This window comes from Nannobrachium achirus (genome assembly GCF_963921795.1).
Source record: "Nannobrachium achirus genome assembly, chromosome: 3".
In the NCBI taxonomy this organism is placed as follows: Eukaryota; Metazoa; Chordata; class Actinopteri; order Myctophiformes; family Myctophidae; genus Nannobrachium; species Nannobrachium achirus.
The window spans coordinates 48,982,648-49,004,408 of record NC_137812.1 but is presented as its reverse complement, the minus strand read 5'-3'; the positions used below and the strand labels follow the sequence as shown (position 1 = coordinate 49,004,408).

The 21,761-nt window shown below is 42.0% G+C and overlaps 1 protein-coding gene across 1 annotated transcript in view; it reads left to right on the top strand.

Moving 5' to 3' along the window:
• Positions 1-682: 682 nt before the first annotated feature.
• The window catches only part of fam13a (family with sequence similarity 13 member A), a gene marked incomplete at its 5' end in the record, with an annotated part of 93,681 nt that continues 72,602 nt past the window's right edge, over positions 683-21,761 (top strand). Inside the window, 5 exons of the mRNA XM_080722653.1 lie at positions 683-709; positions 7,613-7,823; positions 9,971-10,180; positions 15,766-15,943; positions 20,189-20,321. Of these exons, the coding sequence (XP_080578779.1) occupies positions 683-709; positions 7,613-7,823; positions 9,971-10,180; positions 15,766-15,943; positions 20,189-20,321 (759 nt within the window). The remainder of the gene's footprint in view (positions 710-7,612; positions 7,824-9,970; positions 10,181-15,765; positions 15,944-20,188; positions 20,322-21,761) is intronic.

The window sequence follows — 21,761 nt, the reverse complement described above, 5'->3', positions numbered from 1 at the left end:
GTATAAATAATTATGGTATTATGGTACTTTTTGCATCTCATTTCAACAGCATGCTGATCAATTCTAGCTACCACAGGGCATTTTAAATTGAATGAAATGTCACAATGTTCACAACATAAGAATTCAAAAAAAGCCTCAATCAAATGACACATATGTTTGACATGACATCATTCATCTTGCTGCACTCCATTGCTCTCCTGGCCCTGGCGGCATGATGAGTCCTGGCTCGCTGGCACTGATTCAAAGTTTTAGGCTTTAACAACCCTTCTGCATCACATGACCTGGAAACTTAGCCAATGAGAGAGCTCAGCTCAGATTTCAGCCCAGGAGGAGAGAAGAAGAGGAGGGGAATGGGGAAGGAGGGAGGCCTCTAATCTGTGTTTCATGGCTTGTGGTTGAAGCAGCATACTAGTCTGGTCAGCCGGTGCTGCTGAGAACTGCCTTCTTTTCTGACTTGGATTATCTGTTTTGTGTTTGTTGGGTTTTTCTAGGGGGTGTGGGGGGGGTGTATAGATGGAAGTTTTACAGAGGAAATTGTTCCCCCACTTTGGGAAAAGTTCCAGTGTGTGGCCCAGGACAGAGTGAGAAGAAAGGAGAGTGGAGGTGGGAGAGAGAGAAGGAAGAAGGATAGGAGTTTTTTCCCCTTCATCTTTCCCTCTGCAGGAGTTTCTTCTGTGGAAGAATGGGGGCGGGAGCTCTGACCATCTGTGTGAGTACAAGCTGTAAAGCCTTGTGTTCTCAAGCTGGCACTGGGATTAACCATCCCATCTGTGAATAACAACTAAAGAATTCCTGACGGAACTGTTTTTATTCATTTTCATTCCATCCTCTCTCTCTCTCTCTGTCTCTGTCTGCCTCTCTCTCTCTCGATATCTCTCTCTCTGTCTCATATTTGAGTGTGTACTGTGCACTATATGTGTGTAACTGTGTCTCTGTGGCACTTGCATCCATCTGGGCACAGGAAGTGTTTTCAAAATGTCTTCACTGTCTGGCAGTGGCTGCCAATTCTTCTGTATGCTCCCCCTTCTCCTCTGGAGGCAACTAACTTAAAACTAACATTTCCTCCCCTAAAAGTTTGTATTAGCAAGTTGTTAAGCAAACACGCCTACGGCCAAGGTTAGTACTCTGCTCTTATAAAGAGAGAAAGCAATGTCTTCTCTTTTGAGTATTATTGCTGTTCTGCCGGCAGCCTTTTCATACACCACAGCTGGCTGGAACCTCTGTGACACACTGCAAGTGTTATGCTCTCTGTTCCAGTCTGTAATGTTTTCCTACCAATGATCCAACACCTACATTTGATTTGTATTTATTTTTTACCTTGAGTGACAACCTTTGAAAAATGTTTCCAGTTGAAAATGTGTTTTGTGAAGAATCATAAGGTTTTAACATGAATCATAAGCCATAATTGTATTAACTCTTTACTCGTGGTCTTCAAATAGTGGATAGCTTGGAATGAGCAGTAGTTTAGCAGCAGTTAGTTGAACAGCTGTTGCATGTGGTGCTAGCCTGCTGCTGACTGTAGACTAGTGTCAACCAGCAGCAGTTGCTTCAAATGGCCACCCACCACTCAGAGAGAGAGAGAAAGAGAGAGACAGAGACAGGGGGTGGGGGTGCAGAAACACAGGGCACATGCTAGGGCTTGTCATCCACGTCCATGAGTAAGTTAAAGTGGCAGACTTGTGTGAAGAAAAACGTATTTCACATAGCTTTCCACTTAAAGCATTTCTGAGCAGTGTTGGGTAAAACGTGGCCAAACTACTAGTCTGACTCCTCAGTTCACAAGAGAAGAGAGAGTGGCTGTCCACACACACACACACACACACACACACACACACACACACACACACACACACACACACACACACACACACACACACACACACACACACACACACACACACACAAGCCATAAAGACACTTGACAATAGCTTTCTCCCATTGTGTCAGAGGTTAACAGTGTTGTGGGGGAGGAGAAAAGGGATATGGGTTATTAGGCTAATCACAGCCGAGTGTCCTGGTAAACAGAGCAGAGACCATCAGCTACAGCTACAAGTCTTTGTCTGGGGCCATCAGTTAAGCTCAACGTCTACAAGAGATTCAAGACAGCATTTGTGATCAAAGTTAAAATCAAGTCCTGAAACTAGTGGCAAAAATTTTCAAAATGTTTGGAAAACATCATACAGTATACAGGTTAAAGAATTCAAGCATGAAAATGAAATTGTGGTAAGGTACTGCACAACATAACAACAATAATACATATAAAAATAAAGATATACTAAAACGATACTAAAAGATTGAAAAAAAGAAGAAAAAAAAAGGTTAAAAGATAAAGCAGCAACAGGGAGGGGATGAGCAGTGGTTCCCAACAGTGGTTTTCAGCTCAAGACCCAAAAGAGAAATGTGATGTTTCCCCAGGACCCAAACTAGTGAAAATAGTAGATCTACAAGCTCACAATGCCCAAGCTTGTAGATATACTAATTCATTCATTCATTTTACATTCATTTCATAGATTATTTATGACATTCTTTTGAATCTTTTTTTTTTAAATGTAGGAAACAAAAAAATAAGGAATATTGAAGACCCATAAAAAATTGTTTTGGAAACAATGCCTTAGTGCCTGAAAGTGTGCAAAAAGGTATAACCATGTATACAGAATTTATATAGCTACATTGTGAAATATCGCTTTGAGTTATCTCTGCAAGAATGTTTCATATTGTCCATGCCCCTGGCCTTGACCCTAGAGACACCTCACTTGCCAGTCCGCATCACCAGGGGCGTCACAACCTCTCAGAGGGTGGGGGGGTGGGAAAGTTGGTGTGGGACGACTTCGCACGTCCTACACAGGTCGCACCTACAGGTGCCTCAAAATTAACATTTTGAGGCACTTGTCCTTTGGACAAGTACATTTCCTATTCACTTGTCCGGGCACAACAGTTCTTAAATGCATGCAAAGGAGTCAGACATTGAAACTAGCCTAGTAAACGACCAACTTCCGTTCTCCAAAATGAAATGGTTTCTGGAAGAGGGGCGGGTACGAGGCTACATTGAAACAGCATGAATAACAAAAGGACTGTAATGACCCCCCTTGCTCCCTCCACCTAGCCTGGCTTGGCCAGACTATATACTAATGCAGCTAACTCACTGCAGTATCTAGTCTGGAGGTTCTCCCATTCACCAATCAATGGCTTGGACTGGTGGGTTGGCAATATCTAACATATAATTTAGCGAATGTCTGTCTGAGTGTCTGAGTGTCTGAGTGTCTGTCTGTCTGTCTGTCACAGCGTTTCTCCTCAGTGGCTGGAGCAATTGATCTGAAATCGCATCACCATTAGCATATGAACACACCTGACACAACTGTGAAGCCCTTTTTTCACTTTCACAAATCGTTTAATTGATATTAATTTATTAGTGAATTAATTTTTCCCATTGACTTATAATGGGAATCGCAAAAACTCACATTCAATATTTTTTTTCTCGCAAACCATAGGGGCTACAGTTACAAAACTCTGAGAGGAGATTTATAATGATATCAAGGATTAAATAAAAAATAACTTTGTCAGTTGGCCTCATGGTGGCGCTATAACAGTCCACTTTACGTTTCGGCCTGTAACTCTTGAACCGTAGGTCGGAAAATTAAAATTATTTTTTCCCTGGATTCCGTGGGTCGAGACGCATCTCCCGATATAGGCCACGCCCATTTGCGCCAGGCTAGATTTTCCGCCATCTTGAATTTTCTCCAAAACACACTTTTTGCTCCTTTTCCTACATATTTTCTTCAAATGTCGCAAAAAGCGGTATACATGATCTATGAACCCATGCAATGAATATACTCAAGGGATATATCGATAGTCTGTACCGTTCGTTCGTAACGGGCTTCCAAAGTTATTAGCAGGATGGGACCGCAAACAATAGCCGTAAAGCACAAACAAATTGTCGAGTCAACACTGAATTTTAACCAAGGGTCGCGGGTGGCATACTCAACGAATCCCCAAAAGCATTTCCACTCTGCCTCATGGTGGCGCTATAACGGCCTACTTGCCTTGTAACTCTTGAACCGTAGGTCGAAAAATTTAAATTCTTTTTTCCCTGGATTCCTTGGGTCAATACGCATCTCCCCATATAGGCCCCGCCCATTTGCGTCAGGATAGATTTTCCGCCATTTTGAATTTTCTCCAAAACACACTTTTTGCTCCTTTTCCTACATATTTTCTTCAAATGTCACGAAAATGGGTACACATGATCTCTGAACCCATGCAATGAACATAGTCATGGGATATTTTGATAGTCCATACCGTTCGTTCGTAACGGGCTTCCAAAGTTAGCGGGAGGGGCCCGTTTTGCAAACAATAGCCATAAATCACAAACAAAACGTCGAGTCAACACTGAATTTCTGCCACAGGTTGCGGGTGGCTTACTCAACGAATCCCCAGAAGCATTTCCAATTCCACCCGTAGAGGGCGTCACAAACGCGCAAAACGTAACCGTTTCGTTCCAAAACGCGTTTTTCAGGCGGACCGACCCTCTCAAAAAGAAACACAGACTACTCTGCGGATGGTCTCACGGTCCAAACCGCTGCACACACACACACACACACACACACACACACACACACACACACACACACATAGCCATTAAACGAAACGGGTATTTCTTACATTGATGCTCCTACATATTATCATGCAAGTACCAGTTAAAGTTACTTTCCATCCCTCATATACCGTGTGCACAGTGCACATCCCATAACCCACACACTGCACATCATTTCGGAGCTCATATCTTTGAACGGGTAAGGACTAGTAGCTATGATTGGCTGGATGGCCGTTCAATCAATCTAAATGGGCCAATGGCTGTCATGATTGGTTTTCTGGTTTTCTCCAGCACAGAAAAATAAATCAGGTGGTCGGGCAAAAAGTATTACGTATTTGGGAAAGTGGGGGTGATCGGTGATGCATCCCCTTCATGAATGGTCGCGACTCCCATGCGCATCACCAAACTGTCCAATTCTGGGTAGTTGCCTGTCTTTAGTAATCCTTTCATAGAAAGAAGCATAACACCTTTCTTATAGACAGAATAACAGACATTTTGAATGCTGGGAGTTCAAATAATAAGCAGTAACTATGTTATAATTATAAACAATAAATATGTAACATTTTGGGTTTTGTGTGTGTGTGTGTGTGTGTGTGTGTGTGTGTGTGTGTGTGTGTGTGTGTGTGTGTGTGTGTGTGTGTGTGTGTGTGTGTGTCTCCATATATGGGCATAAAAGGGACAAGGACTGACACAGAGATGTCCATAATTAATTTATTACCGAATTAGTTTTCCCCATTGACTTGAATGGGGAAAATTCAAATGGTAAGACTGAATTAATTTGCAAGTGTGACTCGCATCACAGCAACCACACTTGCAATTTCCAATTGCATCTTTCTAGTTCAGTTCAGATTTCAGTTGTCATCATATCACTTTTCAGTTGTCATCATCATTGCTTTGTTTGTAAATGGAATGTACAAACATGCAGTATGCATCATCATCATCACAGCTTTAACTGAGGGAGCATAATGCTTCTGACTATACACTATGTACTGTATATGTATTATGTATGTATTATGTCCAGAAGGATGCTTGTAATCAGACAAGACAATTTCCAGTTTAAACAGGACAAGTCTTGGAGGTCATTATCATTTTCTACAAGCTCGCATCAGCGAAATAATTTATATATAGGCTTAAAGTGGTTAATGGAGATTTTTGTCAGGTCAGCTTATCACTTCCTAACACAGCAAAGGCATTGTGTCACTCCTGGCATCATTTAGAGACTGGGCCTTTCATTTCACTGTGCATGACCAGCTGCTTTCCTTTGAAGTGGTGGTCTTTGGCATGCAGTACCTCAAACAGAGGACTGAAGCTGATTTATTCTTCATTTCACACCGTGTCGTGCATCGAAAATACCAGATCTCGAAGCTTGCAAACCCGTTGTGAGCTTGTAGATCTGCTATTTTCGGTAGAAATGTTTTTTGAAATAATAATAATTAAAAACAAAATGTAACAAAAAAATTAAGGGACCTATAAAAATGTGTTTGTGCATGACCCGGCCCAGTGTTTGGGAACCAGTGTAGCTCATACCCTTGAACTTGAATCTTTCACTCTGAGTATCCCATGCTTCTGAACCGCAAACCCACTTTTCGTCATCTTTTGTTTTGTGAGAATCCTCTTTTGCCCTGTGAGGAAAACAGCACCACAAAAACAGGTACACAATATGGTAGTTAATTATACTTTATCAATGTGTGCATCTCTCCATATGTTTGCTTGATTCAGGGATCTCTTTTCAGAGAGTGTGTACCTAACCTGAGTCAGAGGGAGAGAGAGATAAAAAAGTGTGTGTGCGTGCGTGCGTGCGTACGTGCGTGCGTGCGTGCGTGCGTGCGTGCGTGCGTGCGTGCGTGCGTGTGTGTGTGTGTGTGTGTGTGTGTCTGTGTGTGTGTCTCTCAGGAGATAAAGACAACAGGTGGCACGTGGCAGTTTACTAGGGTAGCATATAGCCCAGATAAGATAGCTACCAGCTGGTGAACATGCCTGCTTGCAAACACACATGCACACGGGCACGCACTCTCTCTAGGCGTGGACACACTAATATACTACTAAACAGCTATATGTCTACAACAGTTAGCGCTCTATACAATAGACATGGCTTACAATGCTTTCTCACTGAGTGAAAATGACTACGGTTAGCAATAAGCACACTCTTGTTGTTTACAGCATTAAGTAAGCGTTGTGCTCTTGGGACAATCTTTCCGGCTGCTTTACTCACACTTTAAACACATGTACAGGCCTAGCCAGGACTTTTATGATGTACACTCTGCACCATAAATGCCAGTGTAGCTAAGCTACGTACATTGTTTACTCAGTGAATGAAGGTCTGTCTGTATTGAAAAGGTAATAGCATGGTGTATGGGTGCATACTGAAAAAGAACTGGGAAGCAAAAGTTTAGGTTGTCCCCTCTATGTGTTTGGTTATGTGTTCTGTTCAAACATGTGCTTGTAAACAAAATGTTCATTTAACTTGAAGAAAATGGACCATACAGTCCATTTTAGAAAATAAAATAAAAAAATAAAAATAAAAGACTTACACAGAATTAACACTGATTGTGCATGCTTTGTATTTATTCAAACACTTTTCAGATCCTGTCTCTGTAAATGGTGCATTTATATATAGTGCCTTTATCCAAGGCGCTTTACAGATATTGTGCATTCATTCATCCATTCACACACACATTCAGGCCAAGGTGCGTATCACCTTGGCCCTCCCTCCAAAGGTGTTGGCATGGTAACCAGATATACTCAACATAGCAACAGATACACAGGACAGCCCGCCCACACACACACTTCCCTCTCCACTGTGAGCGTGAGGGGGCCAGATTAAGAAACCGGATGTGTGCCGGTCAGTGGGAGGATGTAGGACCCTAAAGTGGAGTCTCCTCCACTGGCACTAAAATCTCCCACTTCCAGAACAGGTGTTCCCAGTGTATCTCTTTCTGCCCAGCCATGCCAGTCGTAGCGCTGCCTCCACCGGTGCCCAGAGCAGTGGTTGACTGCTTTTCTCTCCTCTGCTCAACCCTGCAGCACAACAAGGCAGCTGTGCAGGTCAAGGAGGACATGAAGAAGATGGCACGGCTACCCATTCTGAGGCCCAGGGCAACAGCAGTGTCAGCAGTGGAGAGCAAAGGGACCAGGCTGTTCGGAGTGTCCTTGCTGGAGCTGCGTGAGCTGGGCTTGGTGGAGGACGGCGTCCCCCTGGTGTTGCGGAGTATGGTGGAGCACCTTCGCCATCATGGTGAGAAAAAGTGTGGGAGTAGGAGTGGTGGTATATAATAGAATAGAATAGAATAGAATAGAATAGAATAGAATATAATAGGGGTTCCGTACCATGCTCAGGAACACATGGCTTGTAATGGAAATATCAGATGCGATGGGGTATCAAACCTGTGACCTTTAGGCATTCATATCTTTAATGTATTCTTTCATGTATGAATTTTGATCTCTTCTTTTTGTTATCTGCACATGGATTTGTCAATTCTCTAAAGTCTAAAACAGCATTGCTATTATACGTGGGTGACAAGCTACCAGACTCATTATAAGTGTCCCTTAAATATCTCTTGAGAGTTTCCTTTAGTTGCTGGTAATGTTGATGATCTGGGAAATGTAGTTCATGATTGGCATTTTGTCAAAACCTGGCCAGACCCAAGTAGGTCTAACCATACTGTGAATTTGACTGCTGCGTTATCACAGCAGTCTGATACATAATATAATAGTTAATATACATAGTATTCTGTATCATTATATTGGCATTAACTTGGATGTCTTTGTTCATAAATAATGAATACAGATATTAATAGGAATGGGCCTACTACTGTCACAACAATACTACATTACCATTTTATCCCTTTTCGTACTTCTACTATTTGGCCACTAGATGTCAGTGCAAGAATATGACATGGACATGTATTTCCTGAATCCTGCATGACGTATGCATTGTTTTTTTTTTTTTTTATTGAAGGCATTCTTGGGAAATTAGCTGCCCAGGTGCGTGATGTCAAGTGAGGAGCTGACTGTTATTGCATGTTAATTTGCTCGACAGTCGACAATAACTTTCTAAACAGTGCATAGTTCTAGTATTGTATCAGTCTCATTATTTAATAATACAGGCCTATTATTGTTGTTATTCAGTTTTTCACGAAAGAGACAGGCTACTAGATGCTGTAACGGTACGTGTCAGTGCGTGCGCTTGGGTGCGTGCATGACAATCAGTGGTGGAAAAAGTACTCAAATGTTTTACAGACCTATGCATAACTAAAGTTTTCAAATAATTTTAGTGGAGTAAAAGTACAATATTAGCCTCTGAGAGTTGTGGAGTAGAAGTTAAAGTACTCAAAATGTACTGGAAATACTCAAGTAAAGTACAGTACTTAAGTAAATGTACTTATTACTTTACATCACTGATGATGACACTGGCAGCAGTACAAGTGCAGGGGAATTTCCAACCAGGCCTGTCATGTCTGATTGTCAGCGCCTAGAATTCATGGTCATCTTCCTAGTATTAAATATATCTCTAATTCCCATGAAGGAATGAGAATAGAGTCACTATCTGCAGAGGTGTTACAGACAGTGTTTCTAGGAATGTAATATCTCCAACAAACTTACATACTGAGCACTGCAGAAATGTGAGGAACCAAACGGTGCATGATTTTAAGCCAATTAAGCACCGAATCACAGTGGCGTCAGTTCAGCTAAGGTTCGCACGCGTGCAAGACACCAGTCATGTTGCCATACCTTAGCAACAGGCATGATACATTTATTTTAAGAAGTACATTTTATTCCCCCCCCCCCCCGCAACTAAACTTGGCAATTGGCATGTTAGTAAACGTGTCACTGTGTCACAATTAACAATAATGCATTGCACATGTGCAGCTGACTTGCAGAACCTGGGAATATACCATTTTGTCAAGATGGGGAGAATAAAAGTGTGGAGAATATATTTATAATTCCTTGTTAAAGTGACCATTTTGTTACATTTTGCATTTGCAGTTATTTTACTGTAATAACCAGCACAGATAGACAAAGAGACTTTCATGGATTTATATTTAAAAGTAACTTTTATTTCACCCCCCCTGGACCCAGGGTATGGCAGCTGCCATACCCCTGCCATACCCAATTGACACCCCTGAATACACAGTAATATAATTCCCAGTGTTTATTTATAAGGGATCCATTTGGCTACATTTGTGCACATGTTTTGAAACACTTTTCACTGTGTTTCATAAATCAGTGGCTATGTTCTATGTTCACCGAATGATTGTTTTTAGTCTGAAAGGCTATGATTATACTTGCTTGTGTGCTTGGATGTGCCAATAAATATATTTAGTTTTTCACCAAATTACAAGACACACACGCCCACCCTGACCTCTGCCCTCTCCCCTCCAGCCCTGCAGCAGGAGGGCCTGTTCAGGGTGAATGGGAACGTCCGTGCTGTGGAGAGCCTGAGACAGCGGCTGGAGAGCACTGAGGACACGGATGTCCTTTCCCAAGCCGACGCGTGCACTGTGGCCAGCTTGCTCAAACAGTACCTGAGGGAACTTCCAGGCGGCCTGGTGGACGCCACGGTTCAGCACGCACTGATAAAGCTGCATCAAGGTACTGCAAGAGAGATAAGATGTGCTGTGTTATTTTAGTGTACAAGTCACTATCATGTCATATTCATATGCCACATTCCATGTGCTTCACAAAAAAAAAAAAAAAAAATAATAATAATAATGAAAAAACAGATATTTCCGTATCGGTGAGACTAACTAGAGTACTAGACATTAGTCTCACTTAGCCAGACACTGGAGATATGTCCACCTACCAATACGTCTGGTGAAATCTAAATCCAATGTAGTGGGGCGCCCGTTGGCCTAGCGGTCCAGTCGTGGTGTGTCGTGGGCTCGAATCCCGATCCCAACAACCTTTTCTGCGTGTCACTCCCCATCTCTCTCCTGTCTCTCGGTCTACTGTCCTATCAATACAATTAAAAATCTTTGAAAAAATCTAAAAGAAATAAAAATAAAATCAATGTAGTGGCTAAAACTGGGTGGAAACAATTTGGATATTTAACAAATGATTACTGCATTGTAGAACAATTCAAAGTCTTTCGGGCGGTCCTTCATATCGGGATTGTGATGTGATTTTTATCCAAACAGTAGGTGTAGGTTTATTAGCAGACGTTTTCTCATCTGTTGTCTGTCTGAATTTGCATGTCACCAGATGTATCATCTGCAACATGAGAATAACTACCGGTAATCACAGGCCTGAGAGAAAAGGATGTGCCATTGACTATGATTTGGCAGCATCAGAATATGATTGTGTTTCTTTATCATGTAGATTAAATAGTAGTGGATCAAGAACTGAACTGTGTGGGAGCCGAACGGTATATTAAAATTCTGTAGCAAAGCTGAAGCCCATAACAATTGTGGCTCATTGATATATCAGTGATTTAACCATCTGTAGCTCTTGGCACATTGTGCACATTTAAAATAAGTTCCCCCTCGTATTTACTTAACAAGTTGCAGGTTTAGTTATTTGTGTCGTAGCTGTTCCCATCATAATAACTCAAACAAATACCTTTACTCAGCTGTTGGCCATTCTTACCCAACTAGCCAGGTGTTGTGAGTACGGTACTGTATGTAGGTCATTGGTTGTGTGTGGCTCGTAAGCAGAGCTATGTTTAGTTGCTCAGATGCTCGATTAGCAAAACTCCATCTGGGGTTCACTGGTTGCATACTCATTGACTCATAGTGTGTGTGTGTGTGTGTGTGTGTGTGTGTGTGTGTGTGTGTGTGTGTGTGTGTGTGTGTGTGTGTGTGTGTGTGTGTGCACGCGCATGTGCGTGCGTGTGTGTGTGTGCGAGTGTGCGTCAACTATCTGAAAAAACGAATCTAATCTTATGACATACTGTTGGTCATTGCTGTGTGTGTGTGTGTGTGTGTGTGTGTGTGTGTGTGTGTGTGTGTGTGTGTGTGTGTGTGTGTGTGTGTGTGTGTGTGTGTGTGTGACTGTGTGTGTGTGTGTGTGTGTGTGTGTGTGTGTGTGTTTGTGTGTCATTGGGTGAGAGGGTGTGGGTTTCATTTGTATGCGTCTGAGGTGGTGTGAGTGATATGAGTGTGTGCATATCGGCAATGTGAGGGGTTGGCAATCATGGCATGCATAGTATGTGTGTGTGAGCGCTTTGTATATGTTTTTGTGTGTGTGGGTGGGTGCATAAATACATACATCAGTGATCCGTCCATACAGTACATGGACGGATTATAGAACGGGCCATTTCCCAGGGGTCCTTGACTGCAAGGGGTCCCTAGGGTGCCTATATCATAGAGGTATAATATAATAGAGGGAAGGCAGACTGCCCGTCTATTCATTTCAATGAAAGTTGCTCTGTTACAAAACACCCGGAAGACTACCGGAAGTACCTCGATTGGCACCGAAAAGGAGGCCAATTTTGCAGAAGTGTTGAGCAGCCGAGCAGGCACACTAGGGTACACACACAGCATTAGGAGTGGGGGTAAAGTGAGGCACTAACTGTAAAACTTCAAGGTCATAAAAGGTAAATTTAGTTCTTTGGCCACAATTGTGTCTGTGCTTGTTCTTATAATTCGGTTCAATCTGGGTAATGTCTACACAGGCTCCATCATGACTCATGTTTGTTGCTTTGGTGTCATAGTTAATGCTAATAATATCAATCAAATCAATAGATTTGTCTTTTTTTGTAGGGCTTTCGGCCATGCGTTATGAGCAAGAAGATTGATTATGCTTGTGGCTTGAGGCTATATGTTTTATTTGTTAGGTGAGATACTTACTGTATGATACATTTTCTTGTTTATTTCACTTGCATAAATTACTAGGTATTTTCTCATTCAATTTTCTGCTTTAAAAAAAAAAGATTTATGATTATGATAGATGCATGGATGGATGAATAGGTCAAATACGTTCGTGGATAGATTAATGGCTTGAGCTTTTGCTACACAAACGTTTTATATACGGTAACGACAATATAAATACTTTGTGCACCTTGTGCTCGTCCAGGGTGCCAACTGGTGCAATAATGATGGAATGACTCGACTCTTGCGAGCCAGTTCAGACTGATATACTTGAGTGGATCACATGCACGCGCACTACAGTATATTGGTTATGTAACAGTGATGTTTCAAGCAAGAGGCTGACCAATTTGGCGGCTTATTTAACCACATTAACCCTGGAATCCCTGTTTGTTTTGCCATTATAGGCAGAAATGTTCCAAAAATAGCTAAAATAGCAGCTCAACAAAGCTCACAACGCTAAAGTAGATAGAGCTTAAGCTCACCACATTCCACTGCTGTTTTCTTGTTATCACATTCTGCAGTGGAAAGTAAGTAAGTACTGAAGGTTTACTCAAGTACTGTACTGAATTAAAATACTTCCACTTCACTGCATCTCAGAGGCAAATATTGTACTTTTTACAGTACAATATTTGACAGATTTAGTTACTTTTCAGATTTTACCACTTGAGGCCTATTTTATGCTTTTATACACATTTAGATTTGTGTATATTTTGATGCCAATACTTTTGTACTTTGACTTGAGTAAGATTTTGAATAATTTTACTTTGTCCATCACTGTTGGCCAACCGTGGGCTCTACTTCCCTGTGGATATCTACGTATCATCCGTAATATGAATGGCATGTGAATATCTAACAACAGAGCTGTTCTCAATGCAAAGAGCACGCCATGCACCAAGGCTTCCATGGAAACCGTATTAATAAAGGTCTTGCTTCTAATCTACTGGCTGACATTTTGCTTTCAAGGCAAGTTATGCCTTTAAAAAAGTATTGTTCGGCGACGGCTTTGCAATGTCCAAAATATGAGAATTGCACACGCAAGGGATCATTCTGCTGATGAACTACACACTAAAGACGGAGATCTTTGGAAGTTTTATAAGCAATAATGTTTTACATCCCCTGGAATTGACTTCAAAGTTCAAGAAGAATCAAGCAGAATCGAGATGGATTTATGTATTTTTCTCATGCAGGAACAAGTGGTGAAATGTTGGTGGGACATGTTCCACACATACAACAATATAACACGATAATAATCGTTGTAGCAATATTGGATGTAATGAAGGAAGAAATTATAGATACGATAGAAATAAAGCAGGTAAAGCGGCTCATCCTCAAAAGATGCTTATCTCAAGAGGTTTATAGTTTTTAAGTTTGAGATTGTTTTGTGTATTAGTAAAATTTTTGATCATGCAGATAGTTTTATGTTCCATCTGACACACACGCACGCACGCACACACGTACGCACGCACACACACGCGCACACACACAGTTGCTCAGACAGTCACATGCACAGACTGACATAGATACACAGTGTCGTTCAGTCCGTGAGTCAGGATCAGCAACCAAGTCTCTGACCCAACAGTGAATGATGGCATCAACATGTTTTCAAGATGTGTGTGCTTTTCTTAACTCCTGTTCCTGGATACATGTGGATCAAGTCATCATGCCGTTGACAAAATAACTTGACTGCAACACTGATCTTTCATCTAATCACTACAGTAGTTCAAGAGCACCTGACTGACCACTCTCCACATTGACCCACATATAGTAGAGTGTCTATATTACCGTGCTGCCCCATGGCCACTTGGGCAGGTCAATGTACAGTACACTTAATTGTTACCCATTCAGAACGGGTACACATTATTGTGTATCATTATTTTATGCTTTAACTATTGAAAAATAGCAGATATACAAGCTCACAGCGCAGCACCGAGTGCCGCGCTGCGAGCTTGTAGATCTGCTATTTTTGAAAAATCGTGAAAATCAGAAACCTATGTTTCTATGTCAGCAATCTGGCTTAGCCATCGTCAAAGAAAAGGTCCTTTTCACTTAACTGGAGCTCAGTTTGTCTGTTCTTGAGAGACTACTATGTCAGTGGTTCTCAAACCTTTTCATGTGAAGGACCCCCAAAATTATATGTATTTGGCCACGGACCCGCATCTCAAAATATCTAGTTCCAGGGACCACCCAGAAGCAACATTTGAGTTACAAACGTTTGCTTTGAAAATATATTATATTCAAAGATTTGCACACATTTTCAAGACTTTTTCAAAAATAGCAGATCTACAAGCTCGCAGCGCGGCACTCGGTGCCGCGCTGTGAGCTTGTATATCTGCTATTTTTCACTGGTTAAAGTATTCAATAATTCTAGGCCTATACCTATCTTATTCCACGGGGGAATTACAGTTTTCATCTTCACCCAGCTGAGTGCTGCCCACAGAGGAGTGTGGAGGGGGGAGCAGTTAGGGGTTAGCTGTCTTGCTCAGGGACACTTCGACACATTGCTGAGAGATAGAATTGTGCCTAGGACCTCCAGGACCTCCGGAGTCCAGGCGGGCTCACTAACCGTTCAGCTAGGCTATGGCCGCCCTAAATGGATATATTGTTGCTGTAGGGTGGAAATCTTGTAGCCTGGTTCACATAAGCATGTGTCAAAGACCAGGATGGTTTACCAGGCTAGAAATCGTGTATGTCCAAAGCGGTTACTTTTCAGGAAATGGATAAAAGAGCCATTCGTTTAACTAAAGTAATTAATAGGCTATATGCGTATACGCCATTTTGTTCTACTTCCGGGTGTCTTTCGACTTCCTTCACAGGTGTTATTGATGATACTAATGAAGGGTCTGTTCCATTCTGGTCAAACAGAGTCAGGGTGCTGATATTGTGCATGTTGGCTCACTGGAAACACTCTGCTACACCAGTGGGTCTCAAAGTGTCCTTGAGTGGGTTCCAAATGTCCCCATACAGGTGTGTAACTCTGAGAGTGTACACATGGAAGCAAATGGACCCGCAAGGGTCCATTTGATTCCATTTGTTGATTCCATTTGTACAGAGTTATGGGGGTCCTTGAAATTAAAGAACCAGTACTGTACAATAAATCAAACAGAGCCTTCATTAGTATCATCAGTAACACCTGTGAAGGAAGTCGAAAGACACCCGGAAGTAGAACAAAATGGCGTGTATGCATAGAGCCTATTGTCAGCCAAGTACACTTTGACCACTCATCGTCCCCCTCCTTTGCCGTGTGTGTGTGGGTGTGGATGTGGATGTGGGTGGTGGTGGGGTGTTGAGGGCTATACAATATGTAGACATTCTGAAATGGTGGTAGCACTGTGTGGATCTAATCTACTCCCTTGTGTTGTGTTCCTCCAGAGCATGGTGATGATGGTTCCTGGGCAGACATGAGGGAACTGCTGCAGCAGCTTCCAGATGTGCACTACAGCCTTCTACACTTCCTCTGTCACTTCCTCACCCAGGTGGAGAGCCACCACAAGGACAACCGCATGACCGCACATAACCTGGCCACCGTCTTTGGACCCAACGTTTTCCAGTGAGTCTTTCTTTTAATTATTATTATTAGGCATTCACCAAATATTCGAATATTCGAATATCAAAGTCACTATTCAACGTTGTTCACCGAAGTTGAATGTTCGCCTTTTTTTTTTTTTTTTTTATAGTTTTCTCTTTAAAAAATATATATAGTTTATAAAGCTTGGCTAGATAGGAAGTCAGAAGAATGAGTTGTCAATGCCCCTGGTGGATGAATTTGTTAATGCTCTATACCAGGGCTTCTCAAACCTTTTTAGGCCGTGACCCCCAAAATAAACATATTTGCACTGGGGACCCCCACCCTGACAAGCAGATAAATATTGCGAGGCGTTGTGAGCATGTAGATCGGCTATTTTCACAATGTCACCTATTGCTTACTTAATATTTGACAGTTTGGCCAGTCCTGTAGAATATTCGACTATTCGAATACTTTGAGGTCGAATAATTCGAATACTAAAAATCACTATTCGTGAATGCCCTATTATACACAGGACACCAGAAAAAGGATAGTTATTTTGTATTTTAAAATAAAATGCCAGATGCCAGAGGGTTCTAATGAACTATGAATTACTGAATTATTCTGTACTCTGTAGTTCACATTAAAAGGCATGAAAATACAGAAATACAGTCAAGTTAGAGATGCTGTGTTGCAATTAAGTGGGGTTGGTTATCTGCTTACAATAAGTCAGTTCAGGGCAGTCTCCAGTCATGAATCAGGTCATGCTCCTCAGAATTGTTTTTATTATAATGTATACAATATATTAAAATGAGGCAAATAAACAAAATGTGAATGCAATTTTATTCAAGTCAAGAATGAGATCACAGTTAGTTCTGGAGTGTAGTTCTAACAAACACCTTGGTGTAACTTACCATCAGTGGTCATCGGGTGTTTCAGGTCTTTCAACATAAGGCCCTGGCTTGTGTCTAAGTACTGTAGCTTCTGTGGTCCCCGGATCCCCCGCTTGTTTGCCACTGTGATGTTTTTGATGGCTCCTCTGTTGTTCCGTCCCTTCACTCCCAGCACCTTGAAGGCCCTGACCTTCAGCTGCCAGTCCTGAGCTGTTGCCAGCAGCTCCCCTGCTTGACTCAAGCAAGCAGCCTTAAAATGGTCAAAATGGATCAGTAAAGGATTTTGTGTCATAGGCATAGGAAGGAGAGTGAAGACTCTGGTGGGATTTGATCCCAGGTCAGAAGCAGCACATGTTGGTACATAGTGGTTGTGTGTCACAACTTTGTGAAGGCTTTTCATGAAGTAACACTACAGTGTATTTTTGTGAATTCATTACATTCGTTACTGTTTCACGGACACTGCGAACATTACTGATGACCAGATGTTTACATGTTATTGCATGACATGGCAAGCAATCCTGAAAAAGGATTTGCATGGTCAGCAATCCTGCCCATGACCTTCTAGTAATAGCTGACAGAGAAAGACAACTTGTCTGACTCGGCTAAAGATAGCCACAAGGAGTCATAATGACTTATCTGGTGGATGCTGTCTCCTCTCACCCCCCATAATAACTCATCTACCCAATTCCCTATGTGTGACAAGGCAGGTTTTGTGTCAGTAAACATTTTGGGAAAGTAAAACTTAACCACTGAAACCCTATATTCCTCATTGTACGTCAAAGTGAAAATAGCACGTCTAAACAACTTGTTGTGAACTGGTAGATCTGCTATTATCCTTGAATGTTTGCCTATTTTGCCTGAAGGTTCACCTATTCACAGAGTGTTCACCCAGAATCAGGGCCCTATGGTTCATATTTTAGTTACAGTATTTATGAGATAATAAAAATGTCAACCGTGTACCACTCATCACATCCATTAAGACTTTATCTCTCAAATTGTTCCTACAACTAGTAAATCATATACTGTATGCACTCCACTTCAATGATGCTTGGACTCATTAGAAGTGTGATGTTTTTTTTGTTTAAAGGTGATAAAAGGTGGAGAAAAGTAATGATGGGCAGTGGTACACTGTGCAAGAGAGAGATTTAATTATGGTCTTGAACACTGGCACCAGGAGGTGTTTTTTTGTTCACATTGTATACATCTATATCCACAAATACAAATCTACATAGTTTTCATATTTGTTCTTTCTCTTTGTGTTGTGTATTCACAGTCACACCTGTGTGCCACTGCCCATCATTACTTCTCTCCATCTGTTTATCGTGTATACTGTATGTAATTATCATACTTATCCCTAAAAGCCAAACCCTCGTGATAGTTTACAGTTAATTATCTCAATCAAAATTGGTTTTATTGGCCAGTACATTTGCACATTCGAGGAACTTGGCTTGTGTATTGCTTGTGACTCTCCACAAGCAATACATCGCAAAAATAAGCTTGAGATGTTTAAGTCTAGAAATATAATACAATTATGTAACAAGTTATGCCTAAGTTCACTGTGAGGACCTTTAATACTCTGATAGGCATGCATGGCTGTCAGAGTATTTTCACTTGCGTGACTCACTCCTGTCAGTAGTATTCAGTTTCAATTTATCTCGTCTCGTGTCTGTTTCTCTGTATGGCTGTCTGCATTTCCCTCCCTCCCTCCCTCCCTCGTCTGTCTGTCTGTCTGTCTGTCTGTCTGTCTGTCTGTCTGTCTGTCTGTCTGTCTGTCTGTCTGTCTGTCTCTCTCTCTCTCTCTCCCTCCTTTCTCATCAGAAAATATCAGGCCAACAGGTGGCATTGCAGTTCACTTAGTAAGGCTGGAAGCATTGTGGCTCAGTCATTTACAGGCTTTTCAGACATTACCACTGGAATCCCTTGTAAATAAATGCCCCTTCCACCTGAAATCTTCTATTGCACCATTAGATTGTAGACTTTTTTAGACTTACATTTTTACCACAGAAATTCTACAGCAGTGACCGCTGCTTCACCCTCATGTAGTTATCTTCTATCGTTGTCCACAGAGCTACTCCATTCTGAACCATGGTCAAGTGCTTTGCTTTTGTGTCCCTGTGCGTCTGATCGACTTTGATGTTTGTCGTTGCATTTGGTTAGGAGTGTAACACCTACTATGGGTTTGACACTCTGACATCACTAACAGAATCCCTTTTATGCCTTTATATGGATGTCATCAATATCTAACAGGACTTCATATGGGAATGCCCCTATATGGAGGAAGACAGCCCATATCTGTGTGGCTGGTTCTACAGACAGGGATCTCCATACATGGGCATAAAAGGGATTGTATGTATGATGTCATGATACATGATTTCATAGACGTCATAGGACTTTCACATAACGAATAACTGCTCACAGCATATCTCCATATACAGTACATGGATCTCCATATATGGGTAACTGGTCCGATATACATCACTGGCCAGATGGCCAAGACATGGCTTGACCTGGTGATAGGCCTCCTACAGTCCTACGTTCTTTGGCCTTTCTCAGCACTGTCCTCTTTGCTGCTGGTGCACTTGGCATTGCACTGGCATCTCCAGCAATAAACCTCAGTCTTTGTGCCAGGGTCAACTGGGCTTTACTGGGCAGTAGTAAGGCCATAGATAACCATGTACACAATGTACAGTATGTTCTCTTTATAAGTGATAAGAATGTGTGTGTGTGTGTGTGTGTGTGTGTGTGTGTGTGTGTGTGTGTGTGTGTGTGTGTGTGTGTGTGTGTGTGTGTGTGTGTGTGTGTGTGTGTGTGTGTGTGTGTGTGTGTGTGTTGCCGCGTGCGTGCGTGTGTGAGAGAGTTTATTTCAATGAGATATTTTAGCAGTTATTTTTAGGGGTAGAATTAGGTGAAAGGTGCTGGGTCTGGGAGGTGCAGGGGTAACCTTTATGGGGACTGCCCATAATGCACCACATTTACGCCCACCACTGAATATGTGTTTACGATCCTCCACTGAGCATCAGGCTTTTGCCAACCACATTGCTCTTACTGTACTTACTGTACTCTGTACTCTGTTCTTGTTTTTTCTTTTTATCTTTTTCATACTTCTCTGTAACTTTGTAAATAACCTTATACTGCTGTGCTGCCTCTGGGCAACACATTTTCCCCCTTGGGATAATAAAGGTATCTATCTATCTATCTATCTATTGTGAGCTTGTAGATATATTTTCAAAAGATGTTGCTGAATACAGTATATGTGTGTTGACCTTCTCATAAAATGAGATGGTCCATACTCAAAATGTCAACTGATTCATTTAACAATATGGAGTGATGTTCAATTCATTCATTATTTTAACTTTGATACATACATTTTCTGTTTTTTTCTATCTCCTATTATCAGTGTGCCTCCCGGTTTTGAAGCAATGAGGGACCAGAACATCTGTAACAAGATCATGGCCAAATGTATTCAAAACTACAGCAGTATCTTTGAGAACCACACAGACAAAGAGCTGCCAACTCTCATCATTGTTAAGGTACGTACACCGGACAATTATCCATATTGGTCAATAATCACCACAAAAACATATTGTGTATTCCTATTAATTAATGAGTTGTTTAAAGTCAAGCCTGCATTTCTGTTCAGAAGAATGTTGTACAAAACTAGAAGGGTCTGCAGAGGATGTATCTCAACCAGGCTGGGCTGCCTACCCAGCGCTGTGTAAGTCGTGGGTTGCAGCCATCAGAACCCGAGGGGTGCTGAGGAGAGATGAGCAGATGTTTTTTTTACTAGCCTCTCGAAGCACTTCATGACTACTGATGTCAGCGATACAGGGGCGGCAGGGGAGGCGTTTGTGGGTATGGGGATACTGGCGCAGTGGCGGCCCTCTTGAAGCAAGTGGGGACCGCAGACAGGGCAAGGGAGAGGTTAAATATGTTCATGAACACTGTGTCCAGGAGGTCGGTACTGGTATTGATGACCCGCCAGGAGATCCCTTCTGGTCCGGCTGGCATGAAACGTGACTTGAGGGCACGTGATACAGCATGTTCTGCTGACAGGTATCTGCTAGACTGTAACGAGATGACCAAGGGGAAATTTGGAGGGAGGTGGACCAGGTCTGCCACAGGTTCGCCCGCTCTCGCGGGCGAACAACATACATCAGACCCCTGGGGTGGGGGCAAGTGTCTGGTTACCCTGCATGACACCATGCTTGCCATGCAAAAACTTAACTCCAGAATTTTGCATTAGTGAGCGGTTACTGGAAAGTGAGCACATGCACACTGTTGTGCACGTGTGGGGGACAAATCTGATTGATTATAGTAGGGTAGACCTACTTGTAGCTTTGTTATCAGTGTGACTTTGTTAATCATTATTTATTCTAGTTGTTATGTTATCGAGCATTTTATGTGTGTGTAATGTATGCGTGAGTGTGTGTGTGTGTGTGTGTGTGTGTGTGTGTGTGTGTGTGTGTGTGTGTGTGTGTGTGTGTGTGTGTGTGTGTGTGTGTGTGTGTGTGTGTGTGTGTGTGTGCGCGCTTGCATGCGTGCGTGTGGATACCTGAGACCTCTGCTGACCTATGGGAAACTATTCAATCAATGTAGCTGTCTTCTTCAGATCATCTTACATACAAACAAACCTGCACACCACACGTGCATGCACAGTATACACACATACATACACAAACACACATGCACAGTCAAATGCATGGGACTTCTGTCTATCTCTGCGTTTCACACACATAAATTATCTGCAGTGGTGGAGTACATTTACTTGAGTACATCCACTTACATTACATTGTTGAGTATCTGTACTTTCCTTGTAGCTGGGAAGGAATTCGTAAATATTGGGCACTTGGTGACAAGTTTTTGATTTTTGGTATGGTGTTAGGTATGGGTATAAGGTTTTCAAAAACCATCGCAAACAAATTGGGCTCGCCCCCTAGTGGTCTGTTTGCAATGAATCAAATATTCGATAC